The 21,406-nt window shown below is 36.9% G+C and overlaps 1 protein-coding gene across 1 annotated transcript in view; it reads left to right on the top strand.

Annotated features, from left to right (window-relative positions):
- Positions 1 to 12,779, top strand: part of HS3ST1 (heparan sulfate-glucosamine 3-sulfotransferase 1) — an 82,575-nt gene extending 69,796 nt beyond the window's left edge. Inside the window, exon 2 of the mRNA XM_070945829.1 lies at positions 11,489 to 12,779. Within this exon, the coding sequence (XP_070801930.1) occupies positions 11,615 to 12,541 (927 nt within the window). The 5' untranslated portion in view covers positions 11,489 to 11,614 and the 3' untranslated portion in view covers positions 12,542 to 12,779. The remainder of the gene's footprint in view (positions 1 to 11,488) is intronic.
- The last annotated feature ends 8,627 nt before the right edge of the window (positions 12,780 to 21,406 follow it).

The raw sequence follows: 21,406 nt of genomic DNA, 5'->3' as shown, positions 1-21,406 counted from the left end.
GATATATCTTCGGGTTTGTTTTCTTAAAGTATGCTTCAAGGGAAAGGTCACGATCCACGTCTCTAAATCAAGGTGTGATTACCCAAAAGCAGAATGGGATTAATTAGCACCCTGACACCTACTTTATTATAAAGTTACATTAATAAACCCTTGCATGTTCTGCAAGGTCTCTAGCAGCATCTCTGCCCGGTCTCCCAAGGCCATTCCTACATACCATTACAAGGTCCACAAGGGTAGACTTTTCCAAATACCATCCAATTAGTCTCCTATGCATTCCAAGGAAATGTTTCTTTCTGTTTTATAAGCTTCTGGATTGACTAGAACAGAAGTTCCTAATTGATGAACAAGCCCATGATAGGGAGAACAGATCAACTGTGGATTAGTGTACCATCCTGCAGTTTTTAGCAGAGAAATACAAGCATGTTTACTCCCATTTCCTTTACGTTGCCCTCATTGTTTTACAATCAGCAGCTATCTCAGTCAAGAAAGGAATGAAAGAGGGTTACGTCTCTCCATCCCCCAAACTGCCTTTTTCAATACCTACGTGAGTAAACTCAATGGACAAATTTTAGTATAGTAGTTCAACCCTCAGGAATATGGCTCAAACAAATTAAATCTATTTCTCATAAGATTAATAATCTAAGACCACATTGGGTTTCTTCAATGTTAAGAGAGGCAAGAGCAAGGTCAAGAGAGGCAAGATTGAGCGGGCAGTATTAGAGCAGAGAGAAATAAGAACTCTCTTACATCAGGAAGCTACTCTTTCAATGTTATTGAATATTATTTAATACTATTACTTGCTCAACATATTGCAGAATTTTCTTTCCTTAGCTTTACAGAAGGCCTGGGACCCCAAACTTCATCTTTTACAGAAGCCTCTATTTTCTTTCCACACTGCTTTTGCTTCAGTTCATCCTGTCTGCACAGAAGCATAAAACAGGAAAGTACTAAATTCTTTGCTAAACTAAAGCAATACATTATACTTAACTCTGCAGGATGTGGTTAGAACAGTACCCAGAAGCTTGTTGCAGCTTGAGTTGAAGTCTAGGTGAATAGGGCATGCTAGGAACTGCTGAACAGTTGTACATGTGATTTTAATGATGATAAGAAATTTGTAACCAATCATTATATTGCTGTTTTGAATTTCTTGTATAGAATAGAATAGAATAGAATAGCACGTGTACAAATAGTGCTTTCAGATGTACTAGACAACACAGTATCAACAGTAGAGACCTTCAAATTTCTAGGTTCTGCTATATTGCAAGACCTAAAATGGACAGCTAACATCAAAAACGTCATCAATAAAGCACAACCAAGAATGTTCTTTCTGCGCCAACTCAGAAAGCTCAAATTGCCCAAGAGCTGCTAATACAGTTCTACAGAGGAATTATTGAGTCTGTCATCTGCACCTCTATAACTGTCTGGTTTGGTTCTGCAACCCAACAAGACAGACACAGACTTCAGAGGATAATTAGAACTGCAGAAAAAACAATTGCTACCAACCTGCCTTCCACTGAAGACCTGTATACTGCACAAGTCAAAAAGAGGGCTGTGAAAATATTTACAGACCCCTCACATCCTACCCTCAAAACGACGCTATAGAGCACTGCACACCAGAACAACTAGACACAATAACAGTTTTGCTAAACAAATTCCCTCAACACTATCAAACTAGTTACTAAGTCTGCACTACTATTAATCTTCTCATCATTCCCATCACCTTCCACTTATGACTGTATGACTGTAACTTTGTTGCTTATATCCTTATGATTTATATTGATATTGTTTCCTGATTGCTTATTTGACTATCATTAAGTGTTGTGCCTTATGATTCTTGAAGAATGTATCTTTTCTTTTATGTACACTGAGAACATATGCAACAAGACAAATTCCTTGTGTGTCCAATCACACTTGGCCAATAAAAAATTCTATTCTATTCTATTCTATACAAGAAAAGTACATCTGAAAGCACTATTTGTACATGTGCTATTTTAATGACAATAAGAAATATGTAACCAATCATTGTATAGCTGTTTTGAATGTCCTGTGTTCTGAGGTATAAAAATAGAATGCCAGCCTTGCTCAGGGCTCCCTCCAGCTCCTTTGTTTGCTAATGGAGAGCCCCTTTACTTCTCATCAGAAATAATCCTCGACTCTGTATAATTGATTGGCCTTTGCATCCACCGGGTAAACAAACCACAGATTGGGTAGATGGAGCATTGGATGGATGATGCAGATACAGAATGTTCATTACAATCAAAGACCAGCACAGTTAAAAAGATTAAAGGAAGATAGATAGATAGATAGATAGATAGATAGATAGATAGATAGATAGATAGATAGTCTTTATCTAACAACTTAGTATTTGTTAAATAAATAAGTAAAAGGCTTACTTAATAAATACCTTTGTTAAGCAAGATTATTTATATATCCACTTCTATATGTAGTTTTATAATCCTCTTAATTTTAGTATTTAGATTTTTTTAGATTTTTTTAAATAGTATGTCATTTGTATTTGCAGTGTTATAGGGAAGTATTTTATTCACTTCTATTTTTTCTGAATGTTATTTGCATTATAAGAATGAATAATTTATTACAAAATATAGACATTAACTGGGTACAGTAGTATTAGGTAGAATATTCATCTGAATTCACATTCATTGACAGATTACAGTTTTCTATGTCCCTTTGTGAAAGTGGTAATTGGGACAAACAAGTACAGGTAATCCTTGACTTACGACCAGAGTTGAGCCCAAAATTTCTGCTGTTAAGTGAGACACTTGTTAAGCGAGTATTACCTCATTTTACGACCTTTCTTGCCATAGTTGTTAAGTGAATCATTGCAATCGACAAGTTAGTAACCCACTTGTTAAGTGAATCTGAATTCCCCATTGACTTTCCTTGTCAAAAGGTTGCAAAAGCTGATCACATGTATTTGGGACACAGCAATGGTCATAAGTAAGAACCAGTTGCCAAGCATCTGAATTTTGATCACAGGATCATGGGGAATGCTACAAAGGTCATAACTCTGAAAAATTGTCATAAGTCACTTTTATCAATGCCATTGTAACGTTGAACAGTCACTAAATGAACTGTTGTAAGTCAAGGACCGCCTGTAAGGTTATCTGAACTATAATTTTGCGCGGGGGGGGGGGTGTATCTAAAAGGGAAAAGAAAGAATGTATGAGTACTAATTATGAATGCAGATAAGACACCAAGATCTGTAACATTGTGTCTTCAGTTAGCAGGGATACATTGGATAATATTTTTTAAAATTGGCATATTTATCCAATTTATAACCAGTGCTTCTTGGCCTTATTCAGAGAGCCAGCTGATAAGCAAAAAAAGTACCAGTAAATCAACAAAATTTGACCTGAAACAGTAAAAATTCTAATATATTCCAAGCTGTCTTCCAGAATATGTTTAAACACAAATCTAGTTTATAATATTAAATAAATTAAAATCACTTCTTAGACTTTTCTTATAAATATTTTGAGTCAAATTTGGCTATTGTTTAAAATAACTTTAGAATCTTCATTCAGAAGCCTCAATTTCCTAACAAGTTGCTGTGTTCTTTTTCTTTTCGCCTAATGCATGCCATATCATTTTGTTACCCAGCAACCAACATGGCCAAATAATAAAAACACATAACTTGTAATAGGGTGCTATAATTTTGATGCCGTACAGGGGAGTTGGGGAAGAAAGAACAGAACTAATTTTTAAATTATGCACCATGAAGCTATTGCAAATGCTCTATGAGATAGGAAAAATGAAGTGTTGCAATTTCAAATCCATAGTTTTCATTATGCAAAGTTGTTCATGATGTTTCTAAATGTGTGCATTTAATTCCACAAAGATAGCAAAATGCAGATATTATTTAGCTAATATTTCCCAATGATCTACTCTGCATCGTTTAAACCCTCTTTAGGTTTATTGACCAATTATAGCATAACCATATGCGCTAACAATCCAAGCTTCATCAAAATCAATCAATTTCTTAGACTGAACTTGGAAAGTTCCTCCAATAGAATTGCTCCCTATAGCAACTTTGATACATTTAGATCCCAGTTTCGTAATGCATTTTGAATCTGATTATCCTTTGTAACATATTTCTGGGCAACATTTGATTTTGGTAGAAATTTCTGCCATATAGAACCATCAACAATTCTGCAAATGTACTGGATTTATCTAGAGCAGGGGTGTCAAACTTGCATCGCCACAGCAGCATCATGTGACGTATCACGAGTTTTTTTCACCCTTCGCTAAACCGGGCGTTGGCAGCGCATGACGCATCTGGCGTGCAGCCTGCAAGTTTGACAGCCCTGATCTAGATCAACAAATATACAGGGAGATAGGGACATATATCTGTATCTGTCTGTCTGTCTGTCTGTCTGTCTATCTATCCATCTATCTATACACACACACACACACAGTCTTTCATGGTTAACACATAAACACAGGAATTAGGAATCTTATTTTTTAGTTAAACTAAAGATGCTGATACACAGTCTGTAGGGATATTGAAAATGTGAATCCAGAATGGGGAAGGGAACTAAGTAGAACATTTTGATGGTCAGGTCAAGGGATGAGATGTGTATTCTTCCTACACTTCAGTCTATTCTAGAAAGAGAAGGGAAATGTAATGAGGATGAGCTGGAGAGTGAAGAAGCATAAGTAACCATGAAAATGGATGAAGATTTGTGTGTTCATTCAGCTGTAGTCTAATATAATGGAGTTGTGGAGGTCAGGGACTAGGAGAAATCTAGTGTTTTGAAAATACCATTTTGTATAGTTATATACCAAGTGTAGGCAGCGCCGCCCAAATTGATCTTTGTCATGTTTAACTTCATATCATGTAGCAGTTATGCCAGCTTCAGTTCATTTAGGGATTCATCAAAATATACAATTTGATTAGGGGTTCCTACCCTTTAGCCTACAGTTGTATTACGTTATTTTGTAAAAGTGCCACTTGCTACTATTAATACAGATGCTAGGTGGTGGTAGTTGCACAATCAACTGTAGTAGTAGTAGACTGTTTAAGTAGGAATACATTTGTTCTTAGTCTGAATAGTTTATATCCAAACTTCAGATTTTCATTGCTCTCATCAGTAATCACTAGGAGTGAAATGGCCTTTTTAGTTTGTCCTATTCATTTTGGAGAGGCTTGTGCAGAATATTTGGGGGACCAGTAAAAATAAATGGCCAACCAAGGAACCAAGTGTCAATTAACTGCTAAAGCATGGTAAATAGGAGAGTTAAAAGAAGCTTTAATGGGATGAAGAAAAGATGGATATACCATTAGGAAGAAGGGATGCTGCACTGTGAGCAGCCTAAGTATTTATGGTGCTATGTGGTATCTGCTTACAGCAGGATATACCTGTTAGATAACTGATTATTTACAAGGTGGCAGGCAAAAAACAAAAGCCATGTGTAAGGAATGAAGCTGGAGAACAAGAACTAGCAGTAACTAGGATCAAGAGTAGTTATATGCACGCAAATCAGATACTTTCCACAGCCTTAAAAAATATATAGGTATTTCTCATTTAGCAACTACAATTGGGATTGGCAATTCAGTTGTTAATTCAGTCACTAAATGAAGCCACAGATATGTTTAACAATCTTAATTCAGCTTTCTTTTGCTTTTCAAACTTGCAAAGATTGTAAATGCAGGCATTGGTTTGCAAAATTACTTTTTCATTGCTGTCTTAAGTGCAAACAGTCGCTGTCCAAGACAGGTAGTCCAACAAGGTCTACCTGTATCCATTGACTTAGAAACATAGAAGGAAGAAGTGTAAAATTTAAATGTTCAAGCACATACAGTATCTTTACGGTTTGATCATTGTATAATACAAAATGAAACATCATAAAGATCACTTTGGCCAGAAATGTCTAAATTCCCCCTTGAAATATAGAGACCTTAACCTCTATATTAAAGGCATTGGATCAAGATGGCAACTGAGCCAGAATTTTTATGGACTTTTTTTTTTGTTTTCTTTGTTTTTTTGAGAGAGTACTGTCATAGTGCTGATGCTTTAGAGTTTTACGTTTATGTTTTTATTACTTGTGAGTTTATTAGCTGCCTAGGGTTCTTTATATAGGCAGCCACATAAATTTCTCAAAGGAATGAATATTCAAATAGCCAGGACCTCTGCGTGAATTTGGTTACATTCTACCTAATCTAGCTGTGCTGTGTCTGTGAGACTTCTGAGAAGTAAGATTCTGGACATGCAGCTAAGAGCCTGAAGAGTTGAGATTTACAGCCATTTCTGATGTGAAGTCTATTATCTTGAGTGCAAGAGTCAAAAGGCAGACTTTTTAAGCTATGGAAAATGCAATCCAACTTAATTCATGGATGCAATATGCAGAGCTTTAGGGAGAAAAATGTAAGTGTTTTATTTATTATTTATTTATAATGTTGTTTATTGCCTGCCATTTCTCCTGTGGGTAAAAAGTGTGTACATAAAGACCTCCCTGATTTTATCTCCACAACAGTAATATTGCTGAGAGAGAGAGAACTGGCCTGAAGTCTCTCTAGAGTTAAGAGCTATTTTCTGTCAAAAACTAACACTTTAATCCAGAGATGTCCAACCTTGGCAACTTTAAGAAATGTGGACTTCAACTCCCAGAATTCCCAAGCCGGCCATGTTGGCTGGGGAATTCTGGGAGTTGAAGCCCAGAAATCTTAAAGTTGCCAAAGTTGGACATCTCTGCTTTAATCATTACACTACCCTGGTTCTCCTAGAATATTTAAACATTAGTAATCAACATAAGAGAAACTTCATTGAAATATAATTATGTGGTACTATATAAGGTGAGTGTGAACTGTTACAGACATTCAGTATTGAAACTGTAAGAATCTTTATAATTTTGATGTTAGGAGGTAGGAAAAGTTGCCCACATAACTGGTCTTTTCTAGGTTTCTCTGGTGTTGTCAAGTTTTGTGATTTCATCACATCAGAAGCTTTGGGTGTATGGGAAGAGAAATTTTAGTAAAGATCAAGTCTTATTTTAAAGAATAATTATTTAGTATTTGCAAGTCAGCTGTCTGTACTTTCTTATGATGACTGGACAACATTTTGCATTAACATTTATAGTAATATGTAACTTTTAATTGCTAAAATGCTCGTTAAGTCTTGTTGACTGAATTTAAAATATTCTTTATTGTAGTAAAAAAAAGATTTGAATAACTGTGGTTGTTTTCCTAATGCCATATGTTGAAAAGGAACTGTTTTCTTATATGTAACTATATTTTCTTAATTAAAACTTGTGAATCATCCTGATATTAGATACTATTTATAGTTAAAGTCAATGCCTGAACATTTTTTTCAGGAACATTTTCATCCTTCTTTACAAAATTGTCATTTAAAAGGCACATACATGTACACAACTTCTGTTTCACTTCAAATACACCCTTTTATTTTTCCATAAATAATCACATTTTTCAAGCTGAAAAGATTTCCTTTTTGACAAGTTGACATTATCTATACACTATTGTTCAGGTGGTTGAAACCAAGTTAACTTTTACCTATTGCTATTTTATTGTTTGCTTCACACCATCAACAGAACTTCAGTTTCAACGTGACCTACTGAAATTGAAAATGTAACCTTCCCCAAATAATAAATGGGGGATTCTCTGCGTTGACATCTTGTTTAGGGCTTATTCTCTAAGTCTGTGACCTAACACATGCAGTAACTTCTACAAGCTACCTACATGCAATACCAGTAATAATTATATTCTCCCGGTGGGGGCCTAGGTCGGCTGATCTTCACTTGTAGTGTTAATTTTAATGATCACAGAGGTTGAAAATGATAGAAGAAATGAACAGAGTAGCACAGGTGTAAATAACTTAAAGACTGTTGTTTTGACATTCAAGGTGTTCAAAGTTTTACAAGTCAAACTCATAAGAGTTTGCAAAAGCATCAAACACACCCATAATTGACAGTACAATAAAATAATAATACAATTAGAAAACAAATGAATCTAGGAAAGGTTCAAATGCCCCAAGATTAGGTTACATATACGATCAATTATATAAACAATGAATTTCCAAATTCTTGGTGGAATGCAAAGAACAACATAACTTATTTCTTTGCAGCAGAACATTTAATTTGAAGAGCAGTCATCCCCCTCATGCCATACAATAAATGTTTTTAAAACTACGAGGATAAAAATTCATTCTGAAAAGTGAAAAGCCCTTTAATTAGAAAAAAAGATTATAGAGGTCCTTATGTGCCTAAAAAGTATTACCTTGTTAAGCTGGGAATTCTTGATCATGTCTTGTGTGTCAGGAGTCTTGATGACTAGTAAGTATCTGCTTAGGAAAAGCCTGTAGCATAAGTATATGGTTTACATCAGAGGTCCCCAACCCTCAGTTCCTGGACCAGCACCAGGCCACAGCATACCAGAAATTGAGCCACACAAACAAACAAAGGCCCATCCATGGGATGCAGGCAGCACATAAAACCACACCCCTTCCGGTCCGCAGAAAAACCTCTCCATGGAATCAGTCCCTGGTTCCCAAAAGGTTGGAGGTAGTTTTACATGGTTATCTGTGACAGCATGAACTGAAAAGCATGACTGATTTGATTTTAATGATCAAGATTCAGAAATTAATAGTAAAATTCAAAGGTGATGAGGTTTTCTGGGTGACCAACACGTTATAGAATATAGAATAAAGATCTTGGGGGAAAATTGACATAGAAGAAAAAAGAAACAAGCATACAAGTAAAAGAACCATAGAAAGAAAATATACAAATCTTGTACAATATGCAAATATATCCGGGGATAGACTATTTTTTCAATAGAATGAATGGAAAGTGAACACAAGGAAATAGCAATAGCACTTAGACTTATATACCACTTCATCGGACTTTGCAGCCCTCTCTAAGCAATTCACAGAGTCAACATATTGCCCCCAACAATCTGAGTCCTCATTTTATCGACCTCAGAAGGATGGAAGGCTGAGTCAACCTTGAGCCAGTCAGAATCGAACTCTGGAATGAGCAATGAGTTAGCCTGCAATACTGCATTCTAGCCACTGCGCCATCATCCTAGAACATGGAAGCTACTCAGAACAGAGGTGAAAGAATTATGATACAAAATATCACAGAAATATGTTGAACAGGGATGAAATGCTCCCAGATCGGACCGGATCGCCCGATCCAGTAGCGATCTTGGCCGGTGGTTCAGCGATCCGGTAGGGACAGCAGAGCATAGGTCCGCCCACCTGACCAGGTGTCATTACTTCCTGATTTTAACCAGGAAGTAATGTGTTTTTTAGGTTTCGCGCATGCGCAGAAGGTCTGTGCATGCCTGTGACGCAAGCACGTGAGCAAAGTATGCGCACATGGTGCGTGCCCTTCCCAACCGGTAAGGAAGATAAGTAGATTTCACCCCTGATGTTGAGCATATATTAATGGGAAGTGTAAAATGTTTGGGATTAGCAGTGGTATTCAAAGATGGACTAAAATTATAACAGTAAACAAGAAAAAAAAATGAAATCGTAATTTCTCTCACAATCTTGAAAAAAATGCCAAGGCTGCAGATGTAGTGGTACAACTTGAGATGTGGTATTCTTGCAAAGTATTCTACAATAGTTTGGCATGTGAAGACTTTATCTGTGTTTGATAATTGGAAGAATTCTATTATTGTTCCCCTATAAAAATGGAAAGATACCACAGGACTAAATGCAAAAGAAAATAAGGGCATTGGATTAAATAAAGGCATTATTATGTCTGAGATTCTCCTGTTGAAATTTATGATAGTACAATAGGAATAATGGGCAATATTTGGGAAGTGTACTTATTATTTATTTGTTTGTTTATTAAATTTATTTGCCTCCCATAAGATGTTGAAGATGCCACCCATCTTCAACAGTTGTTAGAAAATAGATGACTGCTAGAAAGAAAGTTTAATGTGCATATGTTTTTTTAGAAGAACCACATATAGCCTGAGTAAAACCAGCTACGTGTGATGTCTTTTTACTTGTGATATGGATGGATGGATGGATGGATGGATGGATGGATGGATGGATGGATAAGGATTGCATTAGAGATGTATCATTCAGGAATATGAATGTATATGTATGTTTTATGCAGATGAAGCGGTGTTGTTAGAGAGAACCCAAATGATTTATAGAGACTTAAATAGATTGTATGATGCATTGAGTAGCATACATACCTGAAAATTAATATATTGAAGGGCAAACTATTTGTCTATAAGTGAGAATTTGCGAATTATGTATGCCTAAATACCAAGAACAACTAGCTGAACATTTACTAAAAATGGAGAAATTTTAAAACATACACATGCTGTTAGAAAGACAATGGGTCCTGTGGGAATGGGCTTTTTTTCCTTCAAAATATGTGAAAATATATAAAAATATGCTTTTGCCTATAAAAACCAGTGTGAAAGAATTCTATTGTGGTATTTGAATCGCACAGAGAGAATTGAATAGGGTTCAAAGTGCAAAACAAATATATAAAAAAGGAAGTGAGTTGAATGGGAAAGGAAGGGGAAGTTGAATCAACTGTGGTTGGATGAAGTTGATAAGATCCACAGTAGGAAAGAGGTAGGAAGCTTAAAGAAGAAAAAAATGAAGTATTGTGCCAGACTTCTCCTAACAGGCTAATTAAATAGACACAGAAGATCCAAGAACTTTTGATAAGGTAGTTTTATTACAGAAAAGCTAAGAAGCTTTTAAAAAGAATTCTTAAAAGAATTGGAGTGACTGCTGGGTATCAAGTACAAGCTTTGTATATAATGACCAATATTCAGATTTCTTGTACCTCTTTCTCTTACTGGTTTTATATGAAGAACAACAAACAATGATCTTTTGAATGGGATATGTATCTGTTTCTGGATTTGATACCAGTCTGGTGTACAAAAGGTGGTTATCTTTTGACAACATGAAAGCTAACTCAGATTACATATGGACGAAGTGGAAAGAATGGTTATTTGCAAGGATAAAAAAGTATTGCTGAAAGTGTTGCAATAAATAGGCTTAGTAAGATTTTTTTCCCTTTTCGTCTTTGTCTTCTAATTTCTTTTTACGTTTCCTGTATCTTTTCTGTGCTTTGCAGAATTGCTTACTCCAAAAAGGAATAGCATGAGGGGTATTCATATATGCATATATTTCCAATAAATAATTGATACTATCTGTTGGCATTTGGTTATGCTTATTTCTTGAGGGGGGAGGTGTTTGTGTGTGAGAAAGGGAGGGAGGGGGAGAGAGGGAGGGAGAGAGAGAATTTGAAGCATTGGCTTGTTTTCCATTAGGTGACTCAGTTTAGAAACAGAATTAAAATTAAAATCTCATTTGCTTTGAAACCTTGCAGATGAATAACTTAATTAGTGCTACAGTTTTCCCCTGTTACTTTGTTCCGAGTTATAGGAGGTTTTGTATCTAAGTCTTCAGCTAAGATGAAGAGGCAAATGGATACCACTACTAATAACTTTATTGTCCTTTTGCTTTTCCCAACCCTCCAGATGCCTGAGAAGTTCACTGTTCTTTTGGTCCCAGCTCTAACATCTGCTTCCTCCACGGGGAACGAGTTCCATGTTTCATCAGCCAAGCACAACAGCATTTTGCACTGATTGCTCCTTCCTCTCCACATGGCCTTTCTACTACTGTCAGCATACCTTCTGCTGACTCCTGCTCAGGCTGCTCCGGTGGCGAATGGGGCTCTCGTGGAGACGCTGACATCGCAAGTCCTCCTCAGCAATAAGAGTGAACACTATTTAGCACAAGTGAGACCTCCTGGCACAAGCAGACAAATACCTCAGACGATTATCATTGGCGTGCGTAAAGGAGGGACCAGGGCCTTACTTGAAATGTTGGATGTTCACCCAAACATTGTGGTAGCAGCTACTGAAGTCCATTTTTTTGACTGGGATGAAAATTACGTGAAAGGCATAGACTGGTATAGAAGCCTGATGCCATTTTCATATGAAAATCAAATCACTATTGAGAAAACGCCAGGCTATTTTACCTCGCCACAGGCTCCCGAAAGGATTCACGATATGAATAGTTCTATTAAACTGCTGCTTATTCTAAGAGACCCCACAGAGAGAGTTATCTCTGATTACACTCAAGTCTATTACAATAGGCTGGAAAACCGCAAGCCTGTTCAGCCCTTTGAAGACATTGTTATAAAAAACGGAGCCCTTAATACCAAATACAAGGCTATCCAGAGAAGTCTGTATGACATCCATATGGGGAGATGGCTTAAATATTTCCACTTGGATCAGATTCACATAGTTGATGGGAATACCTTGATCAGAGACCCTCTTCCTGAATTGCAAAAAGTGGAAAGATTCCTTAATCTGCCTTCCAAAATTTTGTCTTCAAATTTTTATTTTAACCAGACCAAGGGCTTCTATTGCATTAGGAGCGATGGAAGAGAGAGATGTTTGCATGAATCCAAAGGGCGCCCGCATCCTGTGGTCAACAGTACGGTCCTAGAGCAACTTTACTCCTACTTCAGAGAGCACAATGAAAAATTTTATAGAATGATTAATCATTCTTTTGACTGGCATTAGTAACTCCGGTTTTGAAGAAAAGGGTTTCCTTGTAAACAGTCCTCAGATAAATTATTTTCAAGTTCTTCCTCTTAAATTCCGGGTTACATTCATTTTGATAAGAAGATGATTATTTTCCTCCCTGAGAGAGAGTCTAGGCATGCATTAGCATGCTCAAGGAAAATAGGCTTAACTTTGGCTTTTAATTACCGGAATAAACTTTGCACCAGCTTAAGTCCCCCGACTTCAGTGGAGTTATGTCAGAACTACACTTACATTGTCTGTTTTTATTCAGATTTATGAACAAAAGAAGCTTCGCAGAAAACCACTTTAACTGATGCTTTAAAAACTTATAGCTGAAATGTTATTATTCTACTTACAGGTTTTGTTGGCTGCTGTTATTTTTCTATCCAGCTCCATGACAGTGGGACTGATTTTTAGATCTTTTCATACTGTAAGATAATTATATATTAGAAGAAAAGATGACTTAGTAATTCCATTATATCATTTTATTTATTCAGTGAAATTATAACTGTAAAGTATATGCCATTTAAATATCAAAAGTGAGTTTAAACAGTTTTGGTTTATGTTATGGGTCCCTCTATGTAGAATATTTGTAATCGGTAACACAGTTATTATTCACATAGGTTTAAAACAAAATAACAATTATTAAGCTTTTAATATTCCCAATTGAAGCAAGAAGGCTCTAAAGTAACACATTATACACAGTAGACATCAGGAATTTTTAAGCTGTATTCTTAGACATCATATCAATTATGTAATCATATAATCATATAAATTATGATTAGATGATTAATCATATAAATTGTATGAGCCACCCTTCATAAATGCATAATTATTAGTCTTGTTTGTATTTTGTAATCACTTGTTCCAATAGTTTATTAATTAGTAGTGTTAATTTGGCACATTTATGAGAAAAAAATTGCCTGCTCTCCAAAGTGTGGAATAATTTTTGTAATATCTATTTGAAGACCAGATGTATTCAAGTGCATAGTAACTTCATGTGGTACTGTATACTATACACACAATATTCAAAATAATCAAGTATGGGTTTCTGATTTATCTATAAAACTATAAAATCTACATGGATGCATTAGGATTTATTTATAATACATTTTTACTGGGTAGTGTAACAGTCTTCTCTGCTTCTCATATTTGCCATCTCTGGGGATTTTGTAGATTGAGGTTTAAGGACATATCACTATCATACATTGTTGGCAAATGAATGTGTTTGGTTAGCAGCCAAGCCTGCAGACTTTATAAAAGAGGATGCTAATTTCTTGTAGGGCATCAAATTATAGTTAGAAGATACTTTAACACTCACATAGTCAATCCCCAGTCAATGTAGGAAATTCAGTTTTATAGTCTCCATGAGGGATGACCTTTATCTAGAGCAGGGGTGTCAAACTCACGACATGGCAGCGTCATGTGACGTATCGGGACTTTCTTCCCCTTCGCTTAACCAGATGTGGGCATGGCAGCGCGTGATACATCCATCCTGAGGGCCAGGAGTTTGACAGCCCTGATCTAGATGGTCCTTAAAAAACTGAAACACAATAAGAGGACCTCTTCAGCTATTTAAGCATCTTATAATCTCAGCTGTTTTAAATATAGATAGTCCTCGATTTACAACAGTTCAGTTAGTGAATGTTCAATGTTACAACAGCACTGGAAAAGTAACTTATGACCATTTTTCACACTTACAACCATTGCAACATCCCCAAGGTCACATGATCAACATTCGGATGCTTGACAACTGGTTCATATTTATGACGGTTGCAATGCCCCAGGGTCATGCGATCACCTTTTGCGAACTTGTGACAAGCAAAGTCAGTGGAGAAGCTAGATTCACTTAACATCCTTGTTACTAACTTAAGAACTGCAGTGATTCACTTAACAACTGCATCAAAACAGATCGTAAAATGGGGCAAAACTCAAAAACCTTAATCCCAAAATATGTTTAAATGTGTTTATGTTTTAAATTTAATTTTTAAGAAAAATTTATTATGTCCAGACCAGGATATAAGCCTAGTAAATAAAAATAAATAAGTTGTACTTTACTTGGCTCCAGAAATACAGCAAGTGCAGATGGTACAAAAGTTGTGTTAGTTTGATCTTCAGAGCAAGCAAACAGTGGAATTTAGTACCAATGAACTTCCTGAATTGTCTTTTAAAAATAAGTTCTACAAACAACATTATAGCAGTTAAACTCTATATAACCAGATCGCGTCTCACAAGGACTGGGAAGAATGTGTTTGTTCAAATGATCAGAAAGGATTTAAACTTAACCCCGAAAGTCAGAGCTAAATACTTCAAATATAACATATTGTATACTAAAAGTATAATGGGACCTGTAAAGCCACTTAACTGCCCCAGGATCTGCTGGATGAAAAATAAAAATTGTCAAGAATGGGCTGTCCAGTAAATTCCTGAGTTGGTTCTCTGATATTTTGTCCTTCAGAGATGGAGAAAAGCATAAAGGGACCAATTGTTTTTGACTTGCTCCCAACAAGTAGACTAGAAAATAAAAATGGTCGTACTTTTAAGGAAAATGGACAGCCATTTGTCGGAAATGGTATGCGGTTTCCTGCTTGAGTAGGGGATGGACTAGAAGACCTCCAAGGCCCCTTCCAACTCTGTTGTTCTGTTATTCTGTTAAAGGTGACCATATAATGCTTTAAAGAAAACTAACATTTGAGTATAGTTAGATGTTTACCTTGAACAAAAAGCAGATTTTAGTAATGTAATGATAATAGGACCCCATGGCAGGAGACACCATCACAAAATGAAGGGGAATTTGTAAAAAAAAAGAAAAAATACTAAATGCACAATAGCAAATAATTTTAACAACAAAAGAGCAGCAAAATTTTGCAATGACAAAAAAAATGGAAGATAGCAGAAATCAATGTAGTTGCACAAAAAACACAATGTTCTGAAAATCAAAACAGACACATAAGAAGAAAAGAATAAGCCACTTTTCTTCAGGGGGAGAGGAAGATTTGGTGAATCACAGTTTGACAGCACTTAGGAAGTCTCTAGAGCCAGACATAAAATGATTGGTGATAAATCATCTTGAAAACACTACAGCGGTTAATAGAATTCAACATGGATTTCTCAAGAACAACTCTTGTTGGAGTTACCTGACATTATTTCCATTATTATTGGATATATATTTCTTTGTGGACTGTGAAAAATTGTAAACATAATGTATCTTCATTTTGACAAAGCAGTTTTAAATCAATTTTTTTTTATTGAAGAATTTTACACAATAATAAAAGCAGTATAAATTTAAGAAAGAGGAAAAATAATAAACAAAAATAATGAATAGATAAAGAAAGGAAAAAGATGAATGTATAAAGAAACAGCTTCCAATTTTCTTTACAGTGGTTACAAATACATTTATCATCTATTTTTTCCCTTCTTCCTATATTTTACCCTTTCTAATAATCAAATCCATCTTTTCCAGGGGTTTTTATGTTTTCAGCAAAAAGTCCAGAAAAGGTTTCCAGTTGGTAATAAAAAACATTTATCAATTGTTTTATGATTAGCAAAATGGCTCCTTCCTCTACTTTGAGTCTGTTGTTCAGGATTTGCTTTTTTTTTCAAGTAAGGCACAGCAGTGAATTAACTGAAGTTGCTAAGGCAGATTCCTGATTAATTAGAGCATCTCAGCTCCCCCAGAAAGTACAGAGCACATGGAACCTCTGTTTACCTGATGCAATTGCATCCCACATGAGTTTTGCTCCTTCAGATTTCCCATATTGCAAAACGTCTATTATCTGGACAGTGCCTCTGTTTGTTTGAACATCTCAATCTCAAAATTGTTTTTCAGACATCTGTCCAATATTTTCCTGGTATTAATTAGAGGAAAAAGAAAATAAACTTGAATGTCACTCATAATGTAGATGGCTGTTTTAATCTGAAGCTCCTCGTAAAACATCTCAAATTTAGGCATTTAAACGAGAAATGGAATCTGAGAGCCGTTGGGGCAGAACAACTTCCCGCCACCACCTGTTGAATAGCTACTCTAAAACCATAACCTCATCCTTTGAACTTCACTGCTGAGAAAGTTTTGAACTTTGGGTCTCTTGGTGATGGTATCCCAAACCCACCTTCTACATACTAAGTCATATTGATGCAGTTTTGCATCAATGAACTACGCAACTAAGATTGTTGGATTTATTACCCTGTAGTGGTAGGTAAAGTGGCAAGCAAAACTCCTATCAAGCTATAGATCTCTTCCCACGAACCACCCAGTTGTTTCTTGGTGTACGATTGGAGCATTCCTGTTTATTGATTAGGATAGCTGGATTGTAGCCCTTTATTTTCTGCTTTTCCATTGAACATAGGAGTCTTGCTAGATCAATCAAAACCTTTCTAGCCTAGCATCTCATTTCCTTCTCTGCCCCCCCCCCAAAAAAAAATCCCACCAAGAAATCTATGGCAATCTCATAAGCAGAGCATGAATACAATAACATGATCCATTTGATAGTTCATTACTGGTTTTCGTGTGATTACTTTCTTGATTCTAGATTTTTTTAAAAAAATAAAATAAGCAAAGGTATTTGAAAAACTGCATTTCACCCAATAATTGTGGCTACATTTTCTTGGATTTTCTTTTCCTGATCAGCAATATTTAAAATTACTGTAATTTTTGTTTTCTCTGTTTGTCCCTTGTAGCTAAAAGCTTATGGTCCCTAATAATTATAATTAATAACTGGGACAACTTTTTTCCCACGGAGCTGTCACCAATGGCTATTATACAGAGCTTTCATGTTAGCTATTAGAACTACCTGGTGATTATGACTGCAGTGGTGGCACATCTCATTTGAAGCAACCTGCTTTCTGGGCATAAAGCATTGCTCAGCTGCCAGGAAATGTAGTCCATGCCTGAGGCAGAGTCAAAGCTATTATGCCTCAAAACGGTACGAACGATGACAATTTCCCCTAACTTCAGAAATATTACCCTCCAGAAAGATTAGAGCTTGGCTACCATTTCCCTTTTGGCTACACTAGGTAGGAATAACAGGAATTAAAATTCAACATGTCCAGAAGGCAGATATTGGGTAAAGCCAAGTAAACATTAGCTCCGGTGATCAATTGTGGGTTTTTCCTGGAATCACACAAAAGGGACTCTGGTCCTGTGACATAGTGCAGCCGTGCTGTATGTTGACCAGTGCCAGCCATGAATACAGGTAGTCCTCGACTTACAAGAATTCATTTGGTGACTATTGGAAGTTACAACAGCACTGAAAAAAGTCTGTGGAGCTTCTCAGTCATCCAGTCATGGTTGTCCCAAAGGTGCTTTTTTTTCAAGAGGCAAATTGGACCTTCTGGTTTTTCTTTGAAGACGTTTCGCTTCTCATCCAAGAAGAAAGTGACTTACGACCGTTTCTCCGCACTTACAGCCATTGCAGCATCCCGAAGGTTGTGTGATCAAAATTCAGATGCTTGGCAACTGACTCATATTTATGACAGTTGCAGTGTCCTGGGGTCACGCAATCTCCTTTTGTGACCTTCTGACCAGCAAACTCAAGCCGGATTCCCTTAACAACCTTCTTAGTAGCTTAATAACTGTGCAGTGATTCGTGGAAAGAAAAGTTGCAAAACGGGGCAAAACTAACTTAACAAATGTCTCACTTAGCAACAGAAATTTTGGGCTCAATTGTAGACTTAAGTCGAGGACTACCTGTAATGGTTGTGATTACTTACTAGTGGGCAGTGAAACAGTGGATAGGAACTACCATTGCTGGTAGTCCTCCACTTACAACAGTTTGTTTAGTGACAGTTCAGAGTTACAACGGCACTGAAAAAAAGTGACTTGTGACCGTTTTTCACATTTATGACTGTTGGAGCATTCCCGTGGTCATGTGATCAAAATTGGGATGTTTTTATTTTATTTTATTTTTATTTAATTTGTATACCGCCCTTCTCCCAAAAGGGACTCAGGACTCAGGGACTCAGCGAACAGCCAAAATTAAAATACATACAATACAAAAGTTAAGATTAAAAGAAATTAAATCAATCGGCCTCCCAATTTAAAACCCCAAGTCTATAAAATTTAAAAATCCCATTAAAAACCATTTAGGCACCTTTGTCCCAAAGGTGCTTTTTTCAAGAGGCCACTGGACTTTCTGTTGACCAGCATGACTGAGAATCTCCATGGGCAACTGGTTCATATTTATGACGGTTGCAGTGTCCTGTGAACGGTTTTTGTGACCTTCTGACAAGCAAACTCAATGGGGAAGCTAGATTCACTTAACAGGCAGGTTACTAACTTAACACCTGCAGTGCTTCACTTAACAACTGTGGCAGAAAAAGCCATAAAATGGCTAGAAAGGTCATACGATGGGGCAAAACTCACTTAGCAAATGTCTCGCGTAACAATGTAAATTTTGGGCTCAATTGCGGTCCTAAATCAAGGGCTACCGATAGTTGTGCTTTCTACAACGCTTCCACAACACAGCCCTCCCAACTGTTTTTCTTTTACTAATTTTGTTAAAGTTATCAAAGTATAAGGAACAGATGAAAACGAAAATATGGGAAAATGGAAAAGGAAAAAGGAGAAAGAAAGAAGTGTAGGGAAGAGGGCGGGAAGAGAAAAGCATTGATTTCCAACTCTTTAGCGCAGTAGGACATGGGTGTCAAACTCGCAACCTGCGGGCCAGTGGCGTCACATACTGGCCACGCCCACCCCTGGTTTAGCAAAGGGGGGGGAGTCTTGATATGTCACATGATGTCAACATGCGCCACGAGTTTCACATCCCTGCAGTAGGGTAACAATGCCTTCAACTGTTTAAGGCAAGATTTGGCATGCCAATGGCCACTATTGCCCAATCTGATACAGCAATACATAGCTGCGTGAAGCTTTTATACATTGGTGAAAAAATAGTATGTTGGTATTTTCCCCTGAAATTAACCTTCCAAAGAATGCTATCTTAGATGGATTACTGGTAGATCAGTCTGGTTTATCAGAAGAGCTTTCACCCATTTATTTCCTCGGCGATTCCGAGAAACTTTTAAGCGAATAAGTTCTTTTTAACAACTGACTAGTGTCAGTTAGAAGTCTATTATATTTAGCAGAACTGTGTTTCCCACATTTTTCTTTCAAGTCTAAATCCTTTAGATTGAATTTTAATCCAATTCTCAGAACCAGTTTTTACTTCTGAGCAGCAATCCCACAGAGTTTGCCAGAGTTCCCACAGTAGCATTTCCTGCTCAATCAGTGATTAGTTTAAATAATCCGGTGAGTGCAAATGTGCAGAAAGTTACCGTGGAATCAATTTTTAATAAATAAAAGAGTGTGGTGGATCAGAATTTATGTATGTCTTTTCTGTTTGCCGTCCCCACTTGTTTACTTAGCGCTCAATGCATACTTCATACATTAATAATTTCAGCATGCCTTGGTCAAAAGTTTAACTCAGTTCAAATTAATTAATTCTGTTTTCATCGCTAGACTGAAAAATTGAATAATAATACTTTAATGCGGGTTAGATGTAACAATCATAGCAGGGGTGGGTTCTAAAATTTTTTACTACCATTTCTGTGGGCGTGGCTTATTTTGTGGGTGTGGCTTGATGGTCATGAGACAATTATTTAGGATTTAGCAGAGGTACTGGTCTACCAGGCTTTTAACTGCTTACAGAGCTGTACCGATCTACCCATTTATTTTTTGCAGGCACTGGTCTACCCATTTATTTTTGCAGGCACTGATCTACCCATTTATTTTTGCAGGCACCGGTCTATTCATGTATTTTTGCAGGCACCGGTCTACTCATTTGTTTTCTTTTAACACTGATCAGCTGTAGGGCGGCCCTTTGAAGCCCCGCGGCAAGAGTTTAAACAATTTTTTTCCCTCTAGCCATCAGCTGGGACTCAGGAGGCAGCAATAGATTGGAGGTGGGGCCAAATAAAAGGTAAGAATAACGCGGGGGGTGGGGGAGCACGGGGGGGGGGCAGGGGGGCAGAACCGGTTCGGTGATATCATATTGTCACCGCTACCGGCTCAGGAGAACCGGGCCAAACCGGGAGGAAACCACGACTGAATCATAGCCGGTTTTATGGTTTTATCCAATATGGTATGCATTAGGCTACTCTTCTCTTAAATTATATAATCCCAATATTACTACCATAGTAAATATATTCATGCCAATACACACCAAGACACATTCTCAGTTGGTTGATAGAGCTGTCACATTACAGGTAGTCCTCAACCTATGACCACAATTGAGCCCAACATTTATGTTGCTAAGTCCAAAATTTGTTAAGTGAGTTTTGCCCCATTTTACCACTTTTCCTGCCACGGTTGTTAAGTGACTCGCTGCAGCTGTTAAGTTAGCAACACGATGAATCTGGCTTCTCCATTGACTTTGCTTATCAGACGTTTGTAAAAGATGATCACAGACACAACCCAGGGACACCACAACCGTCATAAATGTGAGTCAGTTGTCAAGCATCCGAATGTAAATCTCGTGACTATGGGGATGCTGCGGCGGTCATAAGTGTGAAAAATGGTCATCAATCACTTTTTTCAGTGCCATTGTAACTTCGAACGGTCACTAAGTGAACTGTTGTAAGTCGAGGACTACCTGCGCTTCTATGTAAAGATGGTGCAATTATACTTCCTGGGGAAAAGCTTGGCAGCCCTCATCACCTACAGGTAGACTTCGAGTTACGACCATAATTGGGACCATAATTTCCATTGCCAAGCGAGATGGTTGATAAGTGAGTCGTGCCCAATTTTATTATTTCTTTTGCCATGGTTGTTAAGTAAATCGCTGTAATTGTTAATTTAATCACGTGGTCATTAAGAGAAACTGACTTCCCATTGACTTTGCTTGTCGGATAGAATATTCATCTGAATTC

This window comes from Pituophis catenifer, unplaced genomic scaffold (assembly GCF_029215685.1).
Source record: "Pituophis catenifer annectens isolate HBS135680 unplaced genomic scaffold, rPitCat1.0.hap2 SCAF_6, whole genome shotgun sequence".
NCBI lineage: Eukaryota > Metazoa > Chordata > Lepidosauria > Squamata > Colubridae > Pituophis > Pituophis catenifer.
This window is presented reverse-complemented; position numbering and strand designations above follow the sequence as displayed.